Raw genomic sequence first — 20,586 nt, 5'->3', positions numbered from 1 at the left:
TATGGGATTTTCTTGGTTCTGAGGGATGATCCATTTTCAGAGATACCACACTGATCACAGCCATCACCTGGCTGGTTTCAGGTTGGACGGGTGCCAACAACAGAATGCAACAGCATCATGTCTGGGCATCACCCTCTATAGCAGTAATCTCAGACCAGTTCACAGACATCAATTAACTCAGCCTTGTAATGAAGGAAGGTCAGAAGCCCTCTCCTCATTTCATACGAGGTGAGACACAGAAAGCTCAGTACTTTGCTCTGTAATGAGGCTGCAGCCAAGGGAGCAGGGACAGGGGCACAGGCAGTGCTGCCTCCAAGAGACTTACCTTAGAAACTCCCATCTACACCATCATTTGGCTTAAATATAAAATCATGGCCATGAGGAGACAGAAAAAGACTCTTTGCTGTGTATCTAGACCTGCTTTGCAAAATCCCCATGAGCCAGCACATTGCCTGTTCAATTACACCCTACTAGGGTGAAAACAGGCAACTTATATTTGTCCTTTACCCCCCCACAACTCCTCACAGAGGAGATTTCTGGACTTCAGGTGAAAGGCCAGCTTCCACATGCCACCTTCAGCATCCTGAGGGCCCAACCAGCTCCACCCCATCCAAAGCAAACCACTGAAGTGTTCACCTGCATCCCCCCATCAGCACAACCTGCTCCCAGCTCAACACGTATCTCAAAGCTGCACTGAACTGGCTTCACATCCCTTCCCTCATGATAAGAACCAAACAGGGGAGGATTTTCATGGTTATTTATTATCTGTGGAGTGCCAGCAGTGTCTTGACTCGGTACAAGACACAACAGCTGGGCTTACAAAAAGAAAAAAGCACTATGGCCAAAATCCTTTAGCCACAAAAAAGTTAAGGGCTGTGTTGTCAGGATGCTCTCAGGCACTGCCCATCCTGAGGACATCTCAAGGTGCTGCTGTGAACCACCCAGCCTAAGACACGTGTAGCTCATTCCTCTCACTGTAAAGCCAAATTAGGTTGCTGTCCAGACACAGTTTGTGAATATGGCCAAGACAAGGGTATGGCCCTTGCTTGCTAAAACCCAATCCATTGCAAAAAATTTCTTTTTTTTTTTTTTTTTTTCAGGTGGGGAAGCAACATTCAAAAATGCCTCTACTCATGGAAGTTACAACTGCTTCCAACAAACAACAGGTAGAAAACACTAGGAGGGAGACTCTTAAGTATCTGCTACTTTCCAGTGGAAAAGCACCAAGTCCCCCATGTTCACCAGATGGATATCAACATCTGACACGTGTTAGAAGACATCCATATCAACTCAACCAGCCTGAACTGTAAGTAGCCAAAAACAAAGCCAGACAGGACATCTGTGATGTGGTGCCTCCCAATCATCACACGGGAAAAGCCCACGCAGAGGGCCCAGAGGACCAGCAGGATCCGGAGAGGGATGGCCAAGACCAGGTGGTTGAGGAAGAACTTGGAGAGCATGGCTGCTCGGCTGGCATGCCCGGCTGGGAAGGCATAGGTGTCCATGGTCAGGTAGTCCAACAAGCCAGGGTTGATGTCATATGGACCTTTCCTCTTGGCCAGCTTCTGCAAACCAGCCACACTCATGATGTCCAGCAGCAGGGCTACAAAAGGAGAGATGAGGAAGGGAAGGTCAGAGGCAGAAACAGAGTCAAGGGCAGTTTTCAAGGCAGAATGGACAAGTTGCTGTCTTTAAATAAAGGTTTGGGTTGAATTCTCAGCCAGGGGTCTGCAGCTCAGCTGAGTGCAATCTCCTCACCCTCAGATCACCACCCAGATGTTAATTAATGCTCCCAAGCACCATTATCACCATCTCACATAGGAGAAACCCAAACCACAGGTGCAAGTGACCTGCCTGGGGAGGAAAAGAGCAACTGGCAAAGCTAAAATTAAACCTCTTTTGGCCCTCAAACCACTGACCTGGGTGTCTCTGTTTCTCTCCTCCATCCCATGCTTTAGAAACCTCGTGCAGCCAGAACACAGCCCTGCCTGGGCTGGTTCTGTGCCCAGCAGCCAGTGGCAGAAAGGTGCCACACAGCACTTTCTGGTATTGTCCCTTGGCCTCTCCCAAGCCACCAGCACCTCCCTGCCCACTGGGACCACACAGCACTGCCAGAATTATCTGAAACAAGAGTGTCAGGAGACAGCTAGCCAAGGGGAAAGCCAAGCAATTAAGAAAAAGGCTTCTGCTGCAGGTCTCAGCACCAAACTGCCTTTCTCCCCTATTCAGGAGTGACCCTATTGGCACCTGTCTTCATCACCCTCCTCTTCATCCCCTCCCCCTTTGCTCCAGCTGACAGCTCCTGTCATTTCTATTTCCTATCATCAATTTTATTTTTCCTTACACCCTTCCTTTGCTTTTCTCCAGCCCTCCTAATTAGCCAGGGTGCTGATTTCAGCTCCTCACAGCCCTGACAAGGAAACACAGACACCAGAACCAGAACCAGCGCCACCTGCTCCCTCGGCAGGAATGTGGGGGGCTGGTTCCCTGGTTTGAATCAAGATGATTCCTTGAAAGCTGACAAGGTTTCAGGAGGCTGGATGGGAGTGGGGGTGAAGGGAATGGGAAATGAGATGGCAGATCAGAGGCAGGCAGCTCCTCCTGCCTGCTTGGTACCTGGCAGGAGCTGGGAAGCACAGAGCTGTCACGGGGGCTCTGCCACCCCTGCACAGTCAGCCCTCAGCTCTGCTTTGGGAAGGAGCTGGGATTTATCCTCTCTGCCTAAAGGAGAGCTATTTTTCTTCCCTATCTGCAGGGCATCTTGTGTGGGGACAGCAGGACCTCCCTGGACCTCCTGCTTGAGCTGCTCCTGAGCTCTCAGAGCTGGGAGGGAGGGAAGGAGAAGGAGGGGAGAGAGGGAGATGGAGCAGAGGAAAAGGTCTGAAAACTGATTTTCAGAGCTGTGTTGCCCATCAGTGGCATGTCACCCTGCAGAGGAGCTGGGTGAAAGCCAAAGCTCTGGAACCCAATCTCAGGAGCCCAAATTCACACACACTCATTCCAGACAGATGATGCACCAGAGCTGCCAAGAGAAGACTTTGGCCCAAGCTGCTCCTGCTGAAGTCAGCAGCTTATCACATTGCTGAGGAGTCCAGCCAGGACTCAGAAACCAGCCTGGACACCCCAAAGGATCTCCAGTGTCCCCCATGGTGTTCAATACACCCACTACAGACCATTGCCCACCAAATCTTCCTGGAGATCAGCAGCACAAACATCATGTGCTTCAGCAACGTGTGATGTTCACCACTGCCTATCAGGATTTTGCACTTACAAGATTTTTTTCCGGTCAAAGGTGATGTCAGGGCAGCTTGAGGGACTCAGGCTTGTGTGCAGGGAGGTGTTCAGAGCATGGAGAACAAGCCAAAGAGCTGTTTTAATAATTCTTTCATTCAGAAGACGGATAAAATGGGCCTTCAGTACTGCTAGGTTTGATTTTCGTCAAATGATGCACAGAAAGCAGAAAGCCTCATTTGCCTGCATTTCAAGATCTGAAGGCATGACAGCATTCAAACCGGGGGTTAATTTGCCGTTAAAAGAAAAGAAATAAAAAAAAAAAAAAGGAAAAAAAAAAAAACCAACCAAAATATTTCCCCCCACCCCTCCGATGCTTTTTCTCTCACTTCCCCTTGCACTTTCTCTTTCTTCCATGACACAACTTCACAGCCCCAGACACCTGGTGTGTGTGGGGGGGTCCCCCACTGCCCTCACCCAGCTCGGGGTCCCAGAAGAGCCCCTGGGAGCCGTGCTCACCCCTGCCCTCTCCTTCTCCTCCTCCTCCTCCTCCTCCTGCTGCCGGCTGCCAAGCGCTGCCAGAGTGAATCAGCAGCAGCAGCAGCATCGCTGCCGACAGCGCTGCCAAGAGCCCATCCTTCAGGAACAGACACAGACGGTGCCGTCGCTCAGCAGCCCCAGCCCGGACCCTATTCCCTTGCAAATTCCTTGACCTACATACCCGCCCGGACTTTGGCTCGCTTGCAGTTTTTTCCCCTCTCCGCTATTTCAGCTCAATTCAACCCAAATCCTCCCCTCCTCAGCTGGGCACATCTGCAAAGCCAAAAAGGGGTTAATTCGCTCCTCGGAGGGTCCAGCTGCAGGTGGGTGTTTCTGCATTGGGAAAGGTGCCTGCTGGCTCCCAAAGAGGTTGTATTGCACCCTTGGCTTTGCACAGCCCCAGCCACCTGCGAACCGGCACCTTCGGTCTGCCCTTCCCCTGGCCCTGCAAGGCACAGACATGCAAATCCTCCAGGCTACAACGACTGAAAGGCTGGAGGAAATAATAGCCCCAGGAGAGACCGCAGAAAGGAGCCTGCAGCTGATTTACCAGCCTGTGCTGGCACAGGGCTGATGGGGCTGTCAGAGGCAGAGCACAGCTGGCAGAGTGCCACCGGACCGAGAGGCAAGAAATTTTAATTTTAAGCTTGTTTTCCCTCCCCCCTTTTTCTTTCCCATCACACCTTCCCCCTCCCCCCCTCCCAGATCCATGCGTTGCATTTACAACACAAACAGCATCGGGTTTAAAATCCAGATAACAAAAACCAATCCTTCAGCTCTCTGCTGCAAAACCATCCGATCACAACGAGCCCTTTTAACAGCTGAAACTTCCTTAAAGCACAAACCCAAAGCTCAGGTCTCACCTGCCTGCGACAATTTTAGCCTCCCAGATCACCTTGGTACTGTAAATAGCCAACATCTGGCAACAGATGCACAGTAAATGAGCTGAAAGTGAGCCCCCTGGGCAGACGTTTTATATCTATTAATAAGAAAAGGAAAACAATTATCTGCCTTGTTCCTGCCACCAAGTGCTTGGAGCCCATTAAGAGTGGAGGGGCAAGGAGGGAAGTGAGCCCTGAGCTGGAAGGGCACAAGGACAGACCTGGAACATGGCCCTGCCCAAACCCCAGAGCTGATGTTTAGGGGATGTCAAAGCAGTTGGGCATCCTTCATCACCCCGAGGACCTTTCTGTCCCAAGGTGCCATCCCTGCTGCTGTTCCTTATGGAGTGTGGAGGGGGGGGAGAGCACCTCAGGGGCATCACCTGCTCCAGATTGGAGCCAGGCAGCTCCTCCTGGGACCAGAGGCAGATTCCAGCTGAGATGTTTATTATATAAACATCTTATCAAAACCACAGCTGAAAACAACCTGGGTGAAGGGCTGGATTGGACGAGGCAAAAAGGAGAAAGCCAAAAAATCCCTTGGCCTCATCTGCTCCTGCAGCCGTGATTCACATGCCCATGGGGCAGCTGGGATGAGACAAGGCAGCTCTCCAGGGCCCAGCCTGGGAGATGGGGATCAGAAATGGATCAGATGGGGATCAGAAACAGAGCCACAAGCTGGGCTCAGCCTGCTAGCACCACAGCTGAGCACACAGGCAGAGGAGAAGGGGGAGGTAAATGCCCAGGAATGAAGAGCAAGCCCATCTGTGAGCTCAGGAGGCCCCAAGCGTGGGAGCCTGGGACAACCCCCTCTGCCCAGCACGTTTCTAAAGCAGGAAAAAGCTGGAGATAACTCACTGACTGAGTTTCAGAGCCTGCAGCCTGCTCTGACCCAGGTGCCCCCATGCTGGAGACCACACCAACCCACTCATGGCAGCCCTGCTCAGGACTGAACCCCAGACAAATGTCACTGTTCCCAGGAAATGGCTCCTTTTGCTCCACTGTTAGAATTCATACATTTTTCCTTTTTTTTTTTTTTTTTTCTTTTTTCTTTTTTTAACTTACGTGCCCCATCCTACTGCTTCTGAATGGAACTTCCCAAATTTCCTGCAGGCATTAGGCTCCCTGACCTGGAAAATGAGTCGTTTGTAGCCTTGATCAGTTGACATTAATGAAAGATGCAGGTTTCAAAAACGTCCTCACCCTCTCTCCTGGGGAGCTGGTGGCAGCTGGGAGAGCTCCACTCCTTTGGAAGTGAACTCCTCTACTTCATTTTCTTCCCCAAACGTGGCACTGTCAGGTGTAAGAGCTGACAAAAAGCACTCGAGACATTGAAAAACCAATGAATCAGACACTGGGGTGTTCTAGGGGGAGGTTTTTTTTTTGGCTGAACAAGCAGCTGAGTGGGGTAAGCAGCCACAGGGAGGTGAAAAAAAAATGGTGGAAAGCAGCACTGTGCAATTAATTAAAAAAGAAAACAGCAAAAACAACCATACAAAAAAAAAAATCCCAACAACTAAAAATAGACCTGCTATGTGCTAGATGATTACAAACAGCCCTGAGTGCAAACAGAGGCTGCCTGGAGTTCTCCCCTTGGAAATCCTGTGTCCTTGGGAGCTGGGCAATTTTGGATCTCAGCACCAATTACTGAGTGGGGGCTGCACAGCCTGGGGAGGAGACAGGAGTAAGAGGGGGAGCAGTGAGAAAAGGGCTCATGGTGATGGGGAAAAGGAGCTGAGCAGCCACCAGGATGGCTCAGCTGCCTCCCAAAAGGATTACAGCAGTCTGCAAAGCCCCTGTGTGCTCTGGCAGGGGTGCAGAGAGCAGAACCATGCATGGGTCACCCTAGAACCATGCATGGGTCACCCCAGAACCATGTGCCACAACATGCACAGCACAATGACATTGTATGGGAGGAGCTGGAGGAAGAAAAATGCCTTGGGCTGCTGACCAAGAGCATCTCCCAGCCTACAAACTCTGGGGTCAGAAGGCCTCCAAGCATCACACCTCAGATCAAGTATGCCTGCCAGCAGCCCTATACAGACAAAAAATAGAGGGCAAGACCAGAACTGTGTTCCAGGTGAAAAAAAAAACCAAAGATTTCTTCCAAGGGGAGGGAAAAGAGCCAATTCATCTGATCCCTCTTTCCCACCTCCATCCTCCACTGAGCCACTGGATACCCCACAGGCTCTCCCTGCCCAGTGACTGCCCAACACTCCTCCACCTTCCTCTTCACAACCCCTTCACCAGTCACAGCACATTGGATGCAAACACTCTCACCCATTTCTGGGCATCTCCCTTCAGGGCCAGAGCCTGATCCAGCTGCTCCAGCCAGGCTGCTCTGCCCCAGTAAAAGAGCTCCTGTCCCCTTTGAGCTCCAGGCAAGGGCACAGGGAAGCTGCTCCCGGAGTGACAGGCAGCAGGATGACTCATTTCCCCTGTTTATTTCCCCTCTTCCCATTCAACAACCCTCACACTATTTTTCCCCTTTCACTTTGCATTCAGGCTCTGGAACATTTTGCCTGCTCGCTCTGCGCCAGGGTTGGATCTCAGCTTGCTGCAGTTTCCCCAAGGGCTGCACAGGGATGGCTGCAGGGCTCACAGCATCCTCATCACCCAGCCAGGACCTCAAGCTCCTCAATGCTGACTGCTACCAAGGGGCTGAGCTGACCAGGGACCTGACAGACACCCTAGAGAGCTCCCTGGAAAAACAAACCCCCCCCACATGCCTGCTCCAGCCACAACCAAGTGGGTCCCAGCCTGTCACTGAGTGTCCTTTATCTGAAGGGACACTGCAGAGTGTGGAGCCTGCCCTGCAGTGAACATTTGTTGTAGAGGAAGCAGGAGAGGAAGGGAAGGGGGCAGGGAGCTGGGAGAGCTGGGCATGGCTTGCTGCTCTGAGATGCTTGAGCTCATCAGCTGGAAGGGGATGAAGGCTGAGGATGGCACCCACCAAAGGACCAGGGATTTTAACAGCCATATCCCAGACAACACGAGGCAGATTAACGGCCTGATGTGATGAAGAGGAATATTTAATGCCAGGCTGGATGCTGGATGCAGGGAGTGGGCATCTGTGTTGGTTGCTCTGCCCGGCACCCACCACAGGTTGTCATCTTGGCTTGTTTGACATTTAAATATTTCCACCTCGCTGGGCAGATGTGCTGAGCTCTCAGGGGGCACTGCCAGGGCTGGGAGAAGAGCAGGACAGCAGCTGAACCTCCTCCATGTGCCAGGTTTTCCAAGAAGGGGATGGCTCATGCAGGGTACAGCTCCAGAGCTGCTCTCTCCTACCCTGCCCATCCAGCTCAGAAAATCCCCAGCCTCACAGGAGGGGAAAACAAAAGGGAAAAAAACAGCTACATCTGAGCCCAAACCCTCTCTGGGGCTCTAGGCTAAGCCAGCTCTGCTGCATACACCCTGATCCATGTTCTGTGCAGCTCCCTGGCTGCTCTGCTGGCTCTGGGCTGCCGAGCCCTGAGGCTTGCTGGGATGAGCTGTACTGCTGGGCATTTAATCATCTGGGTGACCTTTCCCAGCAGTGAGCTGCACTGGCTGGATTTTCATCCCACAGACTCCAAAGAAAAGCAGGACAACACCTGAAGCACCTCTCTATTGGCAGAGCAGGGGGCAGCTCTCTTTCCCCTCCCTCTCTTTCCTTCCTAACCCAACACTTCCCTGCTAATTTGGGCTTGCTTGGAAGCTGCTGGGGTGGGACTGTAGAGTCCTGACCATATAAATAAAGACATATATTTAAAATACAAGTATATATGGTTCAGGGTAAAGTCACAGCTCTGCAGGGGACAATGCCTCAGAACAACAAGGTTCCTGGTCAGACCAAAGCTGGGTCAGTACTCTGGGTTGGAAAGAGGAAGAATTGCCTTTTTGCTGACCCTCAGGCATGCAGAACTGACCCTGGGCTCCCCCTCCTTTCCTTCTCTTGTGACAAGCCACCCATCTTCAGCCTGCCATGCTGCTCATGATGATACATCCCCACCCCACAGCTCTGCTGTTCGTGATGGTGATAAATGCTTAGTGACAGCTCCAAAGGGAACACCCACCCCTCAGGAGCGGGATGCAGAGCCAGCTGGTGATGGGTAAAGACTGGGAGCTGTGGCACAGAGACAGCAGCAGGACACAAGGGACACAACAGGCAAAGAGAAGACCAGGGCTTTCTCTTCTCTTGGTCTGAATCTCTGTTTTTAAAAGCCACAACTGAAGCAGAAGCAGTTCATAGCTGGTATTTCAAACCAAGCACAAAGCCCTGATTTATGTGCAAGGGTTAAGCAAGCAGATATCCTCTGACAGCAAAGGCACGTGGCTGGACTGCAGATAACTCAAGACAGTGGCAATTTGGCTTTAAACACCATAGGTAGACTTCACCAGAGCAACCACTTTGGGTAGATGACCACAATTCCATCCCCAATGCACTAAGAAGGTGCTGGACTTGGAAAGCCCATCAGCCTAATGAGATCAATCTATTTAGCTTAATGAACAGGAGGTGAAGAACTGACTTGAGGACCATCCAAGACACTGAAAGGCAGAAGAGGTGTTGGCTAAAAGAGCTGAAGAGAGAAAGGTATGAAGGGGAGGAGAAGAGTCAAACTAAAGCAAGGCACTGGTGAGAATACCCACAACTGCAGTAATATAGAAACTGTCCTGACAAGTTCCCCCTCACTCATAATCATACATCAGATTGAGTGTTTGGGTTTTTTCCCCTCAACAAATTGAACAGGAATAAATTAAGGGATGTGCTACAGCCTGTATTTGCCGTGGGTTAGATCAATGATCCAAATGTTCTTTGCTGGCTTTGCAGTCAATGAATCACTAAATTTGGAGTCACATCCTCACCAGATGGATCAGAACCAGAAACTGAGGTACTGCATCCCCCAGGGTTTAATGGAGTTTCTGTTTGGTTCTGGAGAAGACCTGGGGATTTTAGTGACAGGTTTATATCTGTTTTCCCCCCAAAATCCTGATTGCAAGACTCAAATGGTTTTCTATATATTTCAGTTTTCATGAAATCCTTGTGATTACAAAGAAAAGCCTGAACGGTCCTAAAAGTCCCAGCACCAGCAATATGAATAAAATCATCTCTAAAACTGGAAGGGTTTCCTGAGCTGTGATTTTTCTCACTTGGTTGGGGAGTGCAGAATTTCTTTCTGTCTCTTCAATAGCCAGAGTTGGCAATGCTGAGAGGGGCTCCCTGAAAGCACATTCTGGCAGAGGGATTTTTGCAGTGGGCACAGATATCTGATTTCTTCCATCTTTTCAGTAATGGGCAGCGAGTCTGCTGCTCCTCTGGCTGTTTGGCATTTGCTGGAAAAGACGAGGATGGGGAGGATCAATAAATTCCATCACAGATGAAAAACACGGAGGGAAAACATTGCTTGGGGTTGCTAATCAACATCTGCAGTCGGGATGGATGGAGCATCCCAGGGTCAGACCCCCTCACCTGAAATGCTCCCACACGTGTTGGCAAAGCTCCCACCCAGAGCTCCTTGGGAGTGGGTGCCCCCTCCTCACTCTGCAGTGCTGCTTCTGCCAGGTTCCAGGTCCCATTTCAGCAGTCTCCTGTCTCCTTGCCTTGAAAGCCTGATTGCAAATCCTAAACAAGTGCTCTGTGATGGGCTGGCTCCCTGCCCAGAGACTGCATCAGAAATTCTGCTTGATGTATCAAACCCTCAGCAAACTGGGGAGGGGGGAGGAGGAGAGACAGGGGAGGGGAGGAAGGGGTACCCATAGACAACCCTAACTTCCCTGCTTCCATCATCCCAAGAGACCAGGAAAGCACCAGGAGGTTCTCTCCTCTTTGACCTGCCCCTCTCCAGGAGGGCTTCCCACCACATCCTGATGGATTTGAGCCACAGGCAAAGAGCAGCAAAAGGGACCAAGGGTGGCAGCTGCAGCAGTTGTGCCAAACCCTTCCTGTTGTGCCAAGACCCTACAACTCATGGGATCTGCCTGGGTCCTCCATCCCTGTGCTCCCCAGCCAGACTCAACTCCTTCCTCCATCAGCAATGCAGGTGTTACAGCAGCAGCTACTCAGATACTTGGAGTTCCTGACTGCAATCTTAAATATCACACCAAGGCCACCCCCCCAGCAGAAATCTGCTTTGTAGGGTGAGGAAGCTCTCAGAAGAGAGGCTCAGGGCACCTTGGTCAGTCCCACTATTCAGTGGAGCCCTTTGGAGGCTGCCAGACCCATGGAGCTGAGAAGTCACATTCTGAACTTGTCCTTCACACAACTTAAGTGTTTTCTTTCTTGGCAGGTGGAGAAGGAAGATGGAATTAGTGCATCTAGGCAAGGAAGCAAGACTTCAGAACCCCCCTGAGCTGTTCCCAAGCGGTGGATTATGCACCCAGCAGACCTGGAGATGCAGGCAGTGGTGCAGAGAGCTCCCCCAGCAACCCCCTGGTACTCACAGTCTCAGTGTGACCTGGAGGTGGTTTTGCATTTGGGCTTCTCACATTCAAGACAAGAGCAAGAAAACCTTTCTTCTTTTTAAGCCAAAAGTGGCATCATCTCTTTATAAGAACCTCAAATGTTTTGGAGTCAAAGAGGTCAGCTTTTCAGGCTCCAACAGTCAAAAGCTCTCTGGTCAAGAAACATCTGGAAAGTGTGCTGGTTGATGTTTGTCACCCCCTATTTCAGCCCTTTTGAAGAGAGCTCCTTGTCACAGTCAGAGGTTGACCCAGCACAGCTAGGAGCTCCTGGAAGAACTGCTGACGTGGGGCTCTGCATCATGCTGATGCTATTCTGGCTCCTTCCCCACCATGGGTTCCCTTCATGAGATGTCACAGCCCCAGGACAGTCTCTTTGAAAGGCAGAGGCAAGAAAAGGCAGCTACCACTGTGCTTTTCAAACCAAATTCAGGGCAACCTTCACCCTCCCCAATGGATGAACTTGTGAAAGGAAGAGCTGGGTCCTGTTGCACAGCAGTTGCCCCTTTCCTGAGATGCCACTGAAATAAAATGTCCCATGTCCCTTCAAAAGGCTGTCTGAGAAGCAAATCTAATGCCTAAATCTAATGCTTTCCATCCCTCACCAATCAAAAGTGGGAGTTCCAGCTCCTGGTTTGTAACACTGGGGCTGATCCCTGCCAGGTAATGAGTCACAAAATAAAATACAGTAACTGGGCCTCATGCCAAAGGCAGAAGATAAGAGAAAGGTCCTCAGAGGGACATGACCAGGGTGGGTTGGGATCTAATGCAAATCATGCATAGGACTTGTCCTGGTCCCTGGTGGGACAGCAGCCCACATTGGGAGGATGGGCCCTGCTCAACTGAGAAGGCAACAACATCCCAACTTCCAGAAACAAGGACACAACCACTGCACAGGAAAGGAAAGGCAAGAGAGAGAAAGATCCCAGAACATCTGCATGGCCTCTGGGTCAAATTAGCACATGGAAATGGGGACAGCAGCAAGAAAGGTCCTCATGGGAAGGAGGATGTGAGATCAAACCATAGCAGGGAAGGAGAGAGGACTCCATCAGGATGAGATACGGAGCCAGAAACTGTTCAAGAAGGTGGCAAAGAGGATGGAAATCTTTATGTTTTGTTTTTTCTCAAGGAATTGACCCAGATATCAAAATACCAGAACCTCTGTGTTTTCCTCACCTATCAAACCACCAAAGCAGGTGACCATAGGTTAAACAAGAGACATCACTGCTGGAACCCACCTGCACATCACAGACACTTCCTTGGTCTGATCAGACAACCGTGCCCCACGCAGGCCCAGGGACCTGCCCCTGCATTGTGGGTGTCACCAGCTACCAGGATTACTCCATCCCTCTTCAGACAACTCCTTGCTACATCCACCATCCACAGTACCCAGGACAGAGAGGATGGGTAAGTGCCCCATTCACCCTAAAGCTCACTCCCTGCCCACACTGGTGCCTGGGAGCAGTCAGAGGAGGAGTCCCAGTGCCACTGTCCCTTGTGACCAGGGCTGGGCTTTCCCAGCAGGAAAGGAGGTTTGCCACTCACCTAGCAGCAGGTTCATGAGGACCTCCTGGCCTGCCAGCGTGCTGCTCTTCACCAGGCAGATGAGGGTCCCCGCAATCCAGGGGATCCCGTGCCCCGTTATCCCTAGGAGGTTGATCATGGAGCGGGCACCACCCCAGGAGGAAGCACTGTTGGCACAGACTCCCAACCTCTTGGACATGCAGATATCGATGGCCAGCAAGGAGTTGAAGGCAATTCCCTTGAAGGAAGGGTTGAGCTGCATGCAGTCCTCTTCGGGCAGCTGCTGCGACTGCCTCCGCTCCTTGGGGTTGTTGTTCTGGGCACCAGGCACCCCGGCTTGGCCACTCTGCTTTCTGCCAGAGCTCCTGCTCTCCTGGTTCCCTTTCAAGGGCTGATTGAGGGAGAGGAACTCGGCCCTGTTGAGGACATTGTTCCTGTCTCTTGCCCTGGACCGTGCCTGGGATGCTGGCATTGCAGTCTCCAATGCAACCTGCTCTGCAAAGACCGGGAGGAAGGAGAGAAATCCCTCAGAGAAATCCCCGCAGAAAGCTTCCCCCACTCCCACCCTCACGAGCTGTGGATTTGGGAAGCTACAAAGGTTCCCCTCGGTTGCAGTTGCCCCCAGCACAGGCTGCAGCTGTTAAATATAGAGTAAGGAATGCACATGGCTGTTTACTTCATGGGCCTAGCAAGCTTGGAAAGAAAATTAATGCCAGGCTTGGCAGCCAGTCCAGTGCCAGGGAACAAGGTTAAACAGCCAATAGATTGGAAGAAGAGGAGGGAAAAGCTTTGTGCCAAAGGTTGGTTGCTTCTGGCCTGGTCTATTTAAATCTTCCAATTGCTTATCCCCTTGGGCTGCAGGGGAAACTGGGAAATGTAGTTTTTTGGGTTTGGTTTTCTTTCTTTTTTTTTTTTTTTTTTTTTTTTTAGACTGCAATTCACAGTTCAGTATCAGAGTGTCAGAGCTGAAGGAAATCCTGGCATCCCCTCTCCCCACAGCCCCTGGCATTGTCCCCACGGTGGGCTGTGGCACTGGGGCTTTGCAAGCCCTGAGGCTCAGCACGCCTTAGGGGCTCTCCTTGGGTATCTTCTCAATTGTTTTATGTTCTGCAATGCCTCACCCCCTATGAGAACACCCTAAAGAACCCTTTCCTCCCCCTGGGATGGCCACCTTTCACAGAGCACTACCCCATCCCCTCTCCCCGCCCCTGCAGCAGCCTCCATCACTCACCTCTTCCCCGGACCCAAGGAGAAGCAGCACCTGCCTCCTGATTAAAAGCGATTCTGCTAATGACTTCCCATCCCCCTGCCCCCCCCAGCGCTCAGCCTGGCCTCGATACCCAGAGCCTTTCTGCCGTGTCATCCAGCGTCACAGAGCCCACGCCGAGAGAGGTGACAGGAGAGCCCCACGCCCCGGAGCCGCAGATGCCCGCAGCAGCACAGGTACCGGCCCCAAAGGGAGCAGGCTGGAGGGATGGGAGGAGAAATGCTTCCTGCAGCTTGGGCTGGGTGCTGGGGGATCCTGCCAGGCCCTGGGGAGTCCTCCTACAGAGGCCAGGGATGAGCTGCCACCCCTCCCTGCCACGGCACCTTCTGCTCCATCACTTTGTGCAGAGCTGCTCTCAGCTCCCTGCCTGCAGCTGGGATGAAGCCTTCCCAGAGGTGAGGCCCTGAGGGCATCCCCGCTGTGCTCACAGGTCTGAGTGATCTTGCTGCAAGCCCTTGAACCTCAGCTGTGTGGATCTGAGCCTCCAAGCACCACTGGCAGAGCCCGTTCCTCACAACTCCTCCTGCCCCACCTAGCAAACCCACTGAGCAGCCACCACCACCGAGTTACCTTCCTTGGGCTGTCGTGGCTCCACACCACCCACACACTCAAGAAATAGGATTATTCATGTACAAATGGACTGGAAATCCCCTGTGGACAGAGAAATGGGGAAGATGAATATTGCACCGAGGAGCAGAACAGTCACGTCTCTCGGTGCCGGTGACATTTGCCTACACAATGTACAGTTACAGAGGTCAGGATTTCCACAGGTCTGTTCCCTGGGAATCAGGCACCCAGGCATCTTTAAAAGCCTTATCCAAAATCCACTGCAGAGCTCAAGTGCTAAATTCTCTGTTTTCTAAGATAAGATGAAAAATCTTGCACTTTCTTCACACTTTTTATCCATAGTTCTCAAAATCCTCTTGGGGAGCTTTGCACCCAGCCTCTGCCTGTCTGGCAGACAGACCAGAGAGAAGTGAGGGCAAGGCTGGGACAAGCAAGTGCCAGAGGAGCCCTGGCCCCTGAGCTTTGCTTGTATTTCCCTGTTATGAATCAGAGGATAATAATAACAGCACAATTTCATTCTGAATCACACCCTCCAGGAACCTGTCCCCAGCCTGCAATGATGATCCTGACCAGAGGAAGAGCTCATCCCCTCCTCAACCCCACATTCCCAGCCCCAGATGCCACAACCCTGTTCAGTTCAGGTACTTTTTGGGACTGCAGCAGCCCAGGAGCCTGTAGAGACATTGCCACATCACTGACACCCTGCAGCTCCTGCCTTATCCTTGGCATTCTCACACTATCAGGGATGTCAGCACCCCCTCCCTATCTGCCTGCCCTCATCCTGCTGCCTAGAGGCATGTGGACAATCTCAGCCCACCTGCCAGCAGCCAGCAGATAACCATCCTCCCGTCCTCACCACTTTTTTTTTCTTGGCTGTAGCCACCACCTCCTCACTGCACGGCCTCCCCCCATCCAGGGCTGCTGCTGGAGAAGGGGGGGGGCTCCTTGCAAATGTTGGAAAGGGAAGGGTTAAAGGGATGGGGGATCTCCTGCAAAAATAAGGAGGCTCATCTCTCCTCACCAAGGATGCTAAGCTATTACTGAGCATGTTCCTCCAGAGCTGTCACTGAGGGGAAAAAAAATACCTTGGAAGCCCTGGGAGTTAATTGAATCTGGTTCCTGGCTCTGCTGCTGACACTGAAATGGGGGAATTTCTCTTCCTTACACACAGAGCTGCCCAAGCTTCCCCCCTGGGAACCCAGCCTGGCACCCTGGCACCAGTTCCAGGTGGGAAGGGATGGGAGAGGAAGGGCAGCATGGGATGGATGCAGGGAGAGCAAACCCCTGTCAGACATGGAGCAGGAAAGGAAAACTGTTTGATCTCTCTTGAAGCCAGGCTGGTTGCAACTACTTGTCCCAGCTGCAATAAAACAGATCAGGGGTAAAAGGTTCCCAGTCCCTGCACTGGGGCCATGCTGAGCACCATCCTGCTGCATGCACAGAAGAAAGGACAAGCAAGCTTAGAGGAGCCATTCCCAGCTCACAAAACAGCCACAAAACCAGGGGTTTATAAATATCCCTCCTAAACCTGTAGACAAGCTCCCTGGGCCAGCAGGGCTATTCCAGGCCTGACACTTGATCCATATGGGTCACCAAGTGCCTTAGAGAATGCCCAGACAGCCAAATCCAGACAGAGAAATCCAGCATGCTCCATGCATCACATCCCTTTGATCCTGCTCTGCTCCCCACCTGCTTGCTGCAGGTCCTGGGGGCTGCTGGCCACGATTCCCCACCTAGCCATGGCCATGCACAGGGTGAGTGGTCAGCATGGGAGACACAGGAAGGACAGCAATGTCCCCTTTTGCCACAATTCCCTGGCATCTTTGGTGCACCCCAGCCTCTGGCAGCAGCAGGGCTTGTAGCTGAAGTGCTTCCAATCAAACCCACAGTGTTCCTGGGTGGGACCCTTCTAGGGGTGAAAAAAAAAAGCTTGGCCATAATAAAATTGAATATGCTGCAGGATTTCCATGCAGTCAGGGACATGAGCACAGCATAGGATAGCTCTGGTGGGTTGGTTTTACCTGCTGCTGCTCAGATGGTTAAAGGTGAGATCCTGTCTTCCTGTAAACCTGGAGAACATCTGGATGGACCTGGAGGCACAGGGCAGGACATGATCCAGGGGGAGCAGTAGTAGGAAGGGTGCTACAATGAGACATAGACAGGAGCATTCAATGAGCAGCAAAAGGAAAACCAACTCACAGCATCACCAGGCACTCCTAATTCCTACTTATGACAGGTTGGCCTCACATCTGCAGCCTTTCCACCAGTGAACACCAGTGAACACCGTGCTCCCAGGCACAGGAACCATTCTGTGCATGGCTTCACGCAGCCACCCTGGGGTGGAGTGTGCTCAAATCACCCACAGCCCCATGATGGAGAAAGGCAAGAGCAAAACCCAGAGAAAAATCCATCTGAAGATGAAAACCTGATTTAATTAGGATGACTTAAGGCAATTCCTAGTTGACCAGAACACCAGAGATAGCTGGGTTGAAGCAAGACCTGGCTGAAGCTTCAGGGAAACTGAAGTCACAGAACATGCAGTTTTACCAGATCCAGAATGCTCTGAGAAACTGTGACAAGCTTGTTTGAAAAGTGTGAAAGAGTCTTGGAGATGTCAAAAGATTTCAGCACCTTCTGGAGGCTGCTGAAGCAACTGGATATTTCGTTTGGAGATGCTCATTTTGTTCTTTCTTGTTGTATGCAATAGGAACTTGCTTGCTTGGCCCTTGAGTTTGCTCTCAGTGTTTTATGTCTGTTGCAGGGCTGCAGACTGTAACTGTGCCCTTCACAGAGCTGGGGAAGTTTAAAATAAACACTGAGCCAATGCTTTGAGAAACGTGCGGAGGAAAAACATCACAATATACCGTGGTTTTCCCCACCCCTTGCCAAGGGGGTGGAAAGGAGCAGATCTGCTTCCCTTCTCCTCTGGCATTCACTTGTCGGGATCACCCAGTAGCTCCAGTTCCTCCCGCAGGGCAGGCAGCAAGTGCTGGGTGGTGAAAAGCACCAGGAGCTCACCGAGCCTGCTGGGAGGGCAGGATGGGAAGAGCTGGAAGACACTGACTTAACTCTGTGCTGCTGTACCAAAAGCAATTTCTACCTCTCGGTGCCCCAGGTTTTCCTATTTACAAACCAGTCAGGGAGGACCCAGAGTTTGGTGTTACTGGGATGCTGGGCACACACAACTCACCGTGGTGTTCACCTCTTGAATTTTGGATCCTCAGCTGCCTGATGGTTCCAGCAACACCACTCTTGACCTGTAAGAGAAGTTTACAACTATTGCAACTTGCCCACAGGCCATCGCTGCCCCAGACACTTCTCTGTTCCAGCTATTCCATAGTCCCTGTGCTGCTTTGCACTTCCACTCGCTTGAATTCCAGCCCAGCCAGCTTAGGGCTACAGGTTTTGCAAATAAAGAGACCACCCCTTTACCAAATCTATGAATAAGCCTCCAGCTGGGAGCAGAAAATTAAAAAAAAAAAAAAAAAAAAAAAAAAAAGAGAGAGAGAGGGAAAATACACAGCAATTAAATTTGTTTTTTAAAAAATAAAAAATACACTGCAGTGGAATGGGAAGGAAAAAAAAAAAAAAAAAGGAAGACGTTTCTTGAAAAAAAAAACTACATTACCCACAATTCACGGACCTGCGGGAGGAAATGCTGGTTTTGCAAAGGAGGTTTAGCTTCAACAGCTGCAGTTTAAAAGCGAAATACAGGGGGAGGGATGGGACTGGGCGGAGGAGGGAGGGCAGGGAGGCAGGGACTTGGGGGGCTGAGCCCCGCCGCCGGGCTGGCCGGAGCCGCTGTCATGGGGGGTCCCTGCCCGGAGAACCGACGGCAGCGCCCGGGGGGCACGGAAAGGCGAGGAGCGAGTTTCTGCAAAGTTTGACCCGGTTGCCTTTTGGATGCTGCTGCTGCTGCTGCGGCGATAGGAAGCGGGAACCCCCCCAGCACCATCACCCCTCCCTTCATCACCCCCCCCCCCCAGCACCACCGGCGAGGCTGAGACCCGGGAGCCGGCGCCGTCCCCGTCTGCACGAATGTATTGCGAGAGAGGAAGCTTGCGGCAGCCGGGAGGCGGAGGCACCGATCCTGCTCCTCTCACCCCCCCGGGCATCTGACAGAGAGACGAAAGGGGAAAGAGGAAAAAAAAAAAAAAAGAGAAAAAACCCAAACACCACCAACCAAAAAAAAACCAACCAACAAACAACCAAACCAAAAAAGCAAAAAAACAACCCAACAAACCATCGAGAGAAGGAGCCTCCCCCCCCAATCCCTCCGCCCCCCCGCCGCACCTCGCCCCCGCAGCGCAGGGGAGCCCGGCGCGGTGTTCGGCGGCCGGGGCTGGGTGCGGGATGCTGTGAGAGCCCGCGGGGGCACCGCGGGGCCCAGGCGTGTGCGGGGCAGCCCCCGTCGCCCCCCATGAGCCCCGCAGGGTGACCCAGAGCCGGCGCCGGCGGCGGGAGGAAGGTCGGACACCCCTGCGGAGAGAGAGAGCCGCTCGCCGAAGAAGAAGAAGAGGAGGAGGAGGAGGAAGGGGAGCGGCGGGGCCGTCGCCCCTCGGGCCGGTGCGTGGCGGGCGGGATGTCAGGGGCGGCGGTTCCGCGGCGCTGAGCGGGTGCGGAGCGGCACGGCCCCGGCGGAGGCTCCGGTTTGCCGCTGCCTCCCGCCCCTGCGCAGCCCCGGAGCCGCTGCCCCACCGGCGGAGCCTGCATGGTCTCGGCTATTTCTAAGGAAAGAGAGAGAGAGGAAAAAAAAAGGAACACCAAGAAAAGGAAAAAAAAAAAAAAAAAAACCACCACCACACCAACCCAAGCCCAGAGCCCTGACAGCGCTGGTGGAGGAGCCTCCAAAAATCGGAGATTTTGAGATTTTGGCTACTTTTTTTTTTTTTTTTTTTTTTTTGCGTTTTCCAGCCGCTGTTTCTTTTCTGTTATTATTGTAATTTTGTGCGAAAGGAAGTTCTGAACAACTGCAAGTCAGGAAGTGGAAATCCACACCGGTTGTGACAAGCTGGGGCTAAAAAACTATTTCATTATTTATATAGATGTGTCTATCAACATTCTGCTTTTCATCCAAAGAATAAAGGGAAATACCGGCTGGTCCTATGTTTGACGCTGAATGACAGACCGTGTCTGAGGAAAGGAAGGACTAAATATATCAGCTAAGAACACCACCGTTATTTATTGAACTCAAGAGACCTTCTTTTTTTTAACCCAAAGACTGTTTGAGCGAGAGATTTAACGGGTCATTAAAAGGGGAAAAAAAAAAAAAATTTTTTTAAAGGCCCTTTTGCTTCTGAAGTGCAGCTAACCTCAAAATAGGAGCAGTACTTGTAAGACAGATACTCAAAAAATTAAGGCTTTACCTGACAAGTTTTCTATCCTATGGATATCGGTTTTGAGCTTACAAACCAAGAAGATCTGTAATTGATCTAGCACCAGATAATTTCAATGCCTAATATTCCCCAGGATTGCTGGAGTACCCTCGGAGCTGTGTCGGACTGTATTCGGGGTATGCCATGGGCTGTATTCAGAGTATTAGCTGCAAATCCAAAGTTTTCCGGGAAAGTATTTCAGTGATTGAAGTCAAAGCCTCCATTGATCCCATTCCCACCAGCATCGACGAGTCCTCCAGCGTGGTCCTGCGCTACCGGACCCCTCACTTCCGAGCCTCTGCCCAAGTGTTGGTGCCTCCTATTCCCAAGAAGGAGACCTGGATTGTGGGCTGGATCCAGGCTTGCAGCCACATGGAATTTTACAATCACTACGGGGAACAGGGCATGTAAGTATCTCCCAGAGCGTGCACGGGTGCCTTTGCCTACTGGGAAGAGCGAGCAGGAGGACCAGGGCCTGGCTAGGAAATACTGGATTAAACCAAAATTGAAATTGGTTTGAAAAGCCAGCTCTTCTGAAACTTACCAGGACTTTCTCCTATGTTTAAATCCAGGAGAGCTTGTCCTTGCCTTCTTAAAAGTAGTGGGGGATTCTTCTTGTCTTAATGGGAGTGTGCCCAAGCCCTGACCAAACCCCACTCGTGCTGGTGAGCACCCAAAGGCAATGCTGGATTTCTCACCAGCTTCTGAGCAGCACTGGAGATCCTCAGATCCCAGCTCAGCCCTGCTGTGGCAGTGACAG

General features: G+C 51.8%; 2 protein-coding genes across 17 annotated transcripts in view; one reads left to right on the top strand and one right to left on the bottom strand.

The window, feature by feature from the left end:
• Positions 1 to 742: 742 nt before the first annotated feature.
• Positions 743 to 19,176, bottom strand: PLPP7 (phospholipid phosphatase 7 (inactive)). 16 transcript variants are annotated; one of them, XM_030461058.1, is made up of 6 exons: positions 18,745 to 19,033; positions 17,642 to 17,708; positions 16,473 to 16,593; positions 14,455 to 14,535; positions 12,639 to 13,112; positions 743 to 1,603 (listed from the first exon to the last, which is right to left on the bottom strand). In XM_030461058.1, the coding sequence occupies exons 5-6, from the start codon at positions 13,087 to 13,089 to the stop codon at positions 1,239 to 1,241; spliced, it is 816 nt and encodes a 271-aa protein (XP_030316918.1). In that variant the 5' UTR covers positions 13,090 to 13,112; positions 14,455 to 14,535; positions 16,473 to 16,593; positions 17,642 to 17,708; positions 18,745 to 19,033; the 3' UTR covers positions 743 to 1,238. The 16 variants fall into 16 exon arrangements, with proteins under 16 accessions (XP_030316918.1, XP_030316913.1, XP_030316917.1 ...); XM_030461053.1 differs by lacking the exon at positions 18,745 to 19,033 and adding an exon at positions 18,080 to 18,556; XM_030461057.1 differs by lacking the exon at positions 18,745 to 19,033 and adding an exon at positions 18,080 to 18,556 and having other exon boundaries at positions 12,639 to 13,107.
• Positions 19,086 to 20,586, top strand: part of FAM78A (family with sequence similarity 78 member A) — a 13,740-nt gene continuing 12,239 nt past the window's right edge. The window contains exon 1 of the mRNA XM_008491465.2: positions 19,086 to 20,233. Within this exon, the coding sequence (XP_008489687.2) occupies positions 19,971 to 20,233 (263 nt within the window). The 5' untranslated portion in view covers positions 19,086 to 19,970. The remainder of the gene's footprint in view (positions 20,234 to 20,586) is intronic.

The sequence above is a fragment of the Calypte anna genome, chromosome 17 (assembly GCF_003957555.1).
Source record: "Calypte anna isolate BGI_N300 chromosome 17, bCalAnn1_v1.p, whole genome shotgun sequence".
In the NCBI taxonomy this organism is placed as follows: domain Eukaryota; kingdom Metazoa; phylum Chordata; class Aves; order Apodiformes; family Trochilidae; genus Calypte; species Calypte anna.
Note: the sequence above shows the minus strand (reverse complement) of the source record. Positions and strands in the feature narration are given on the sequence as shown.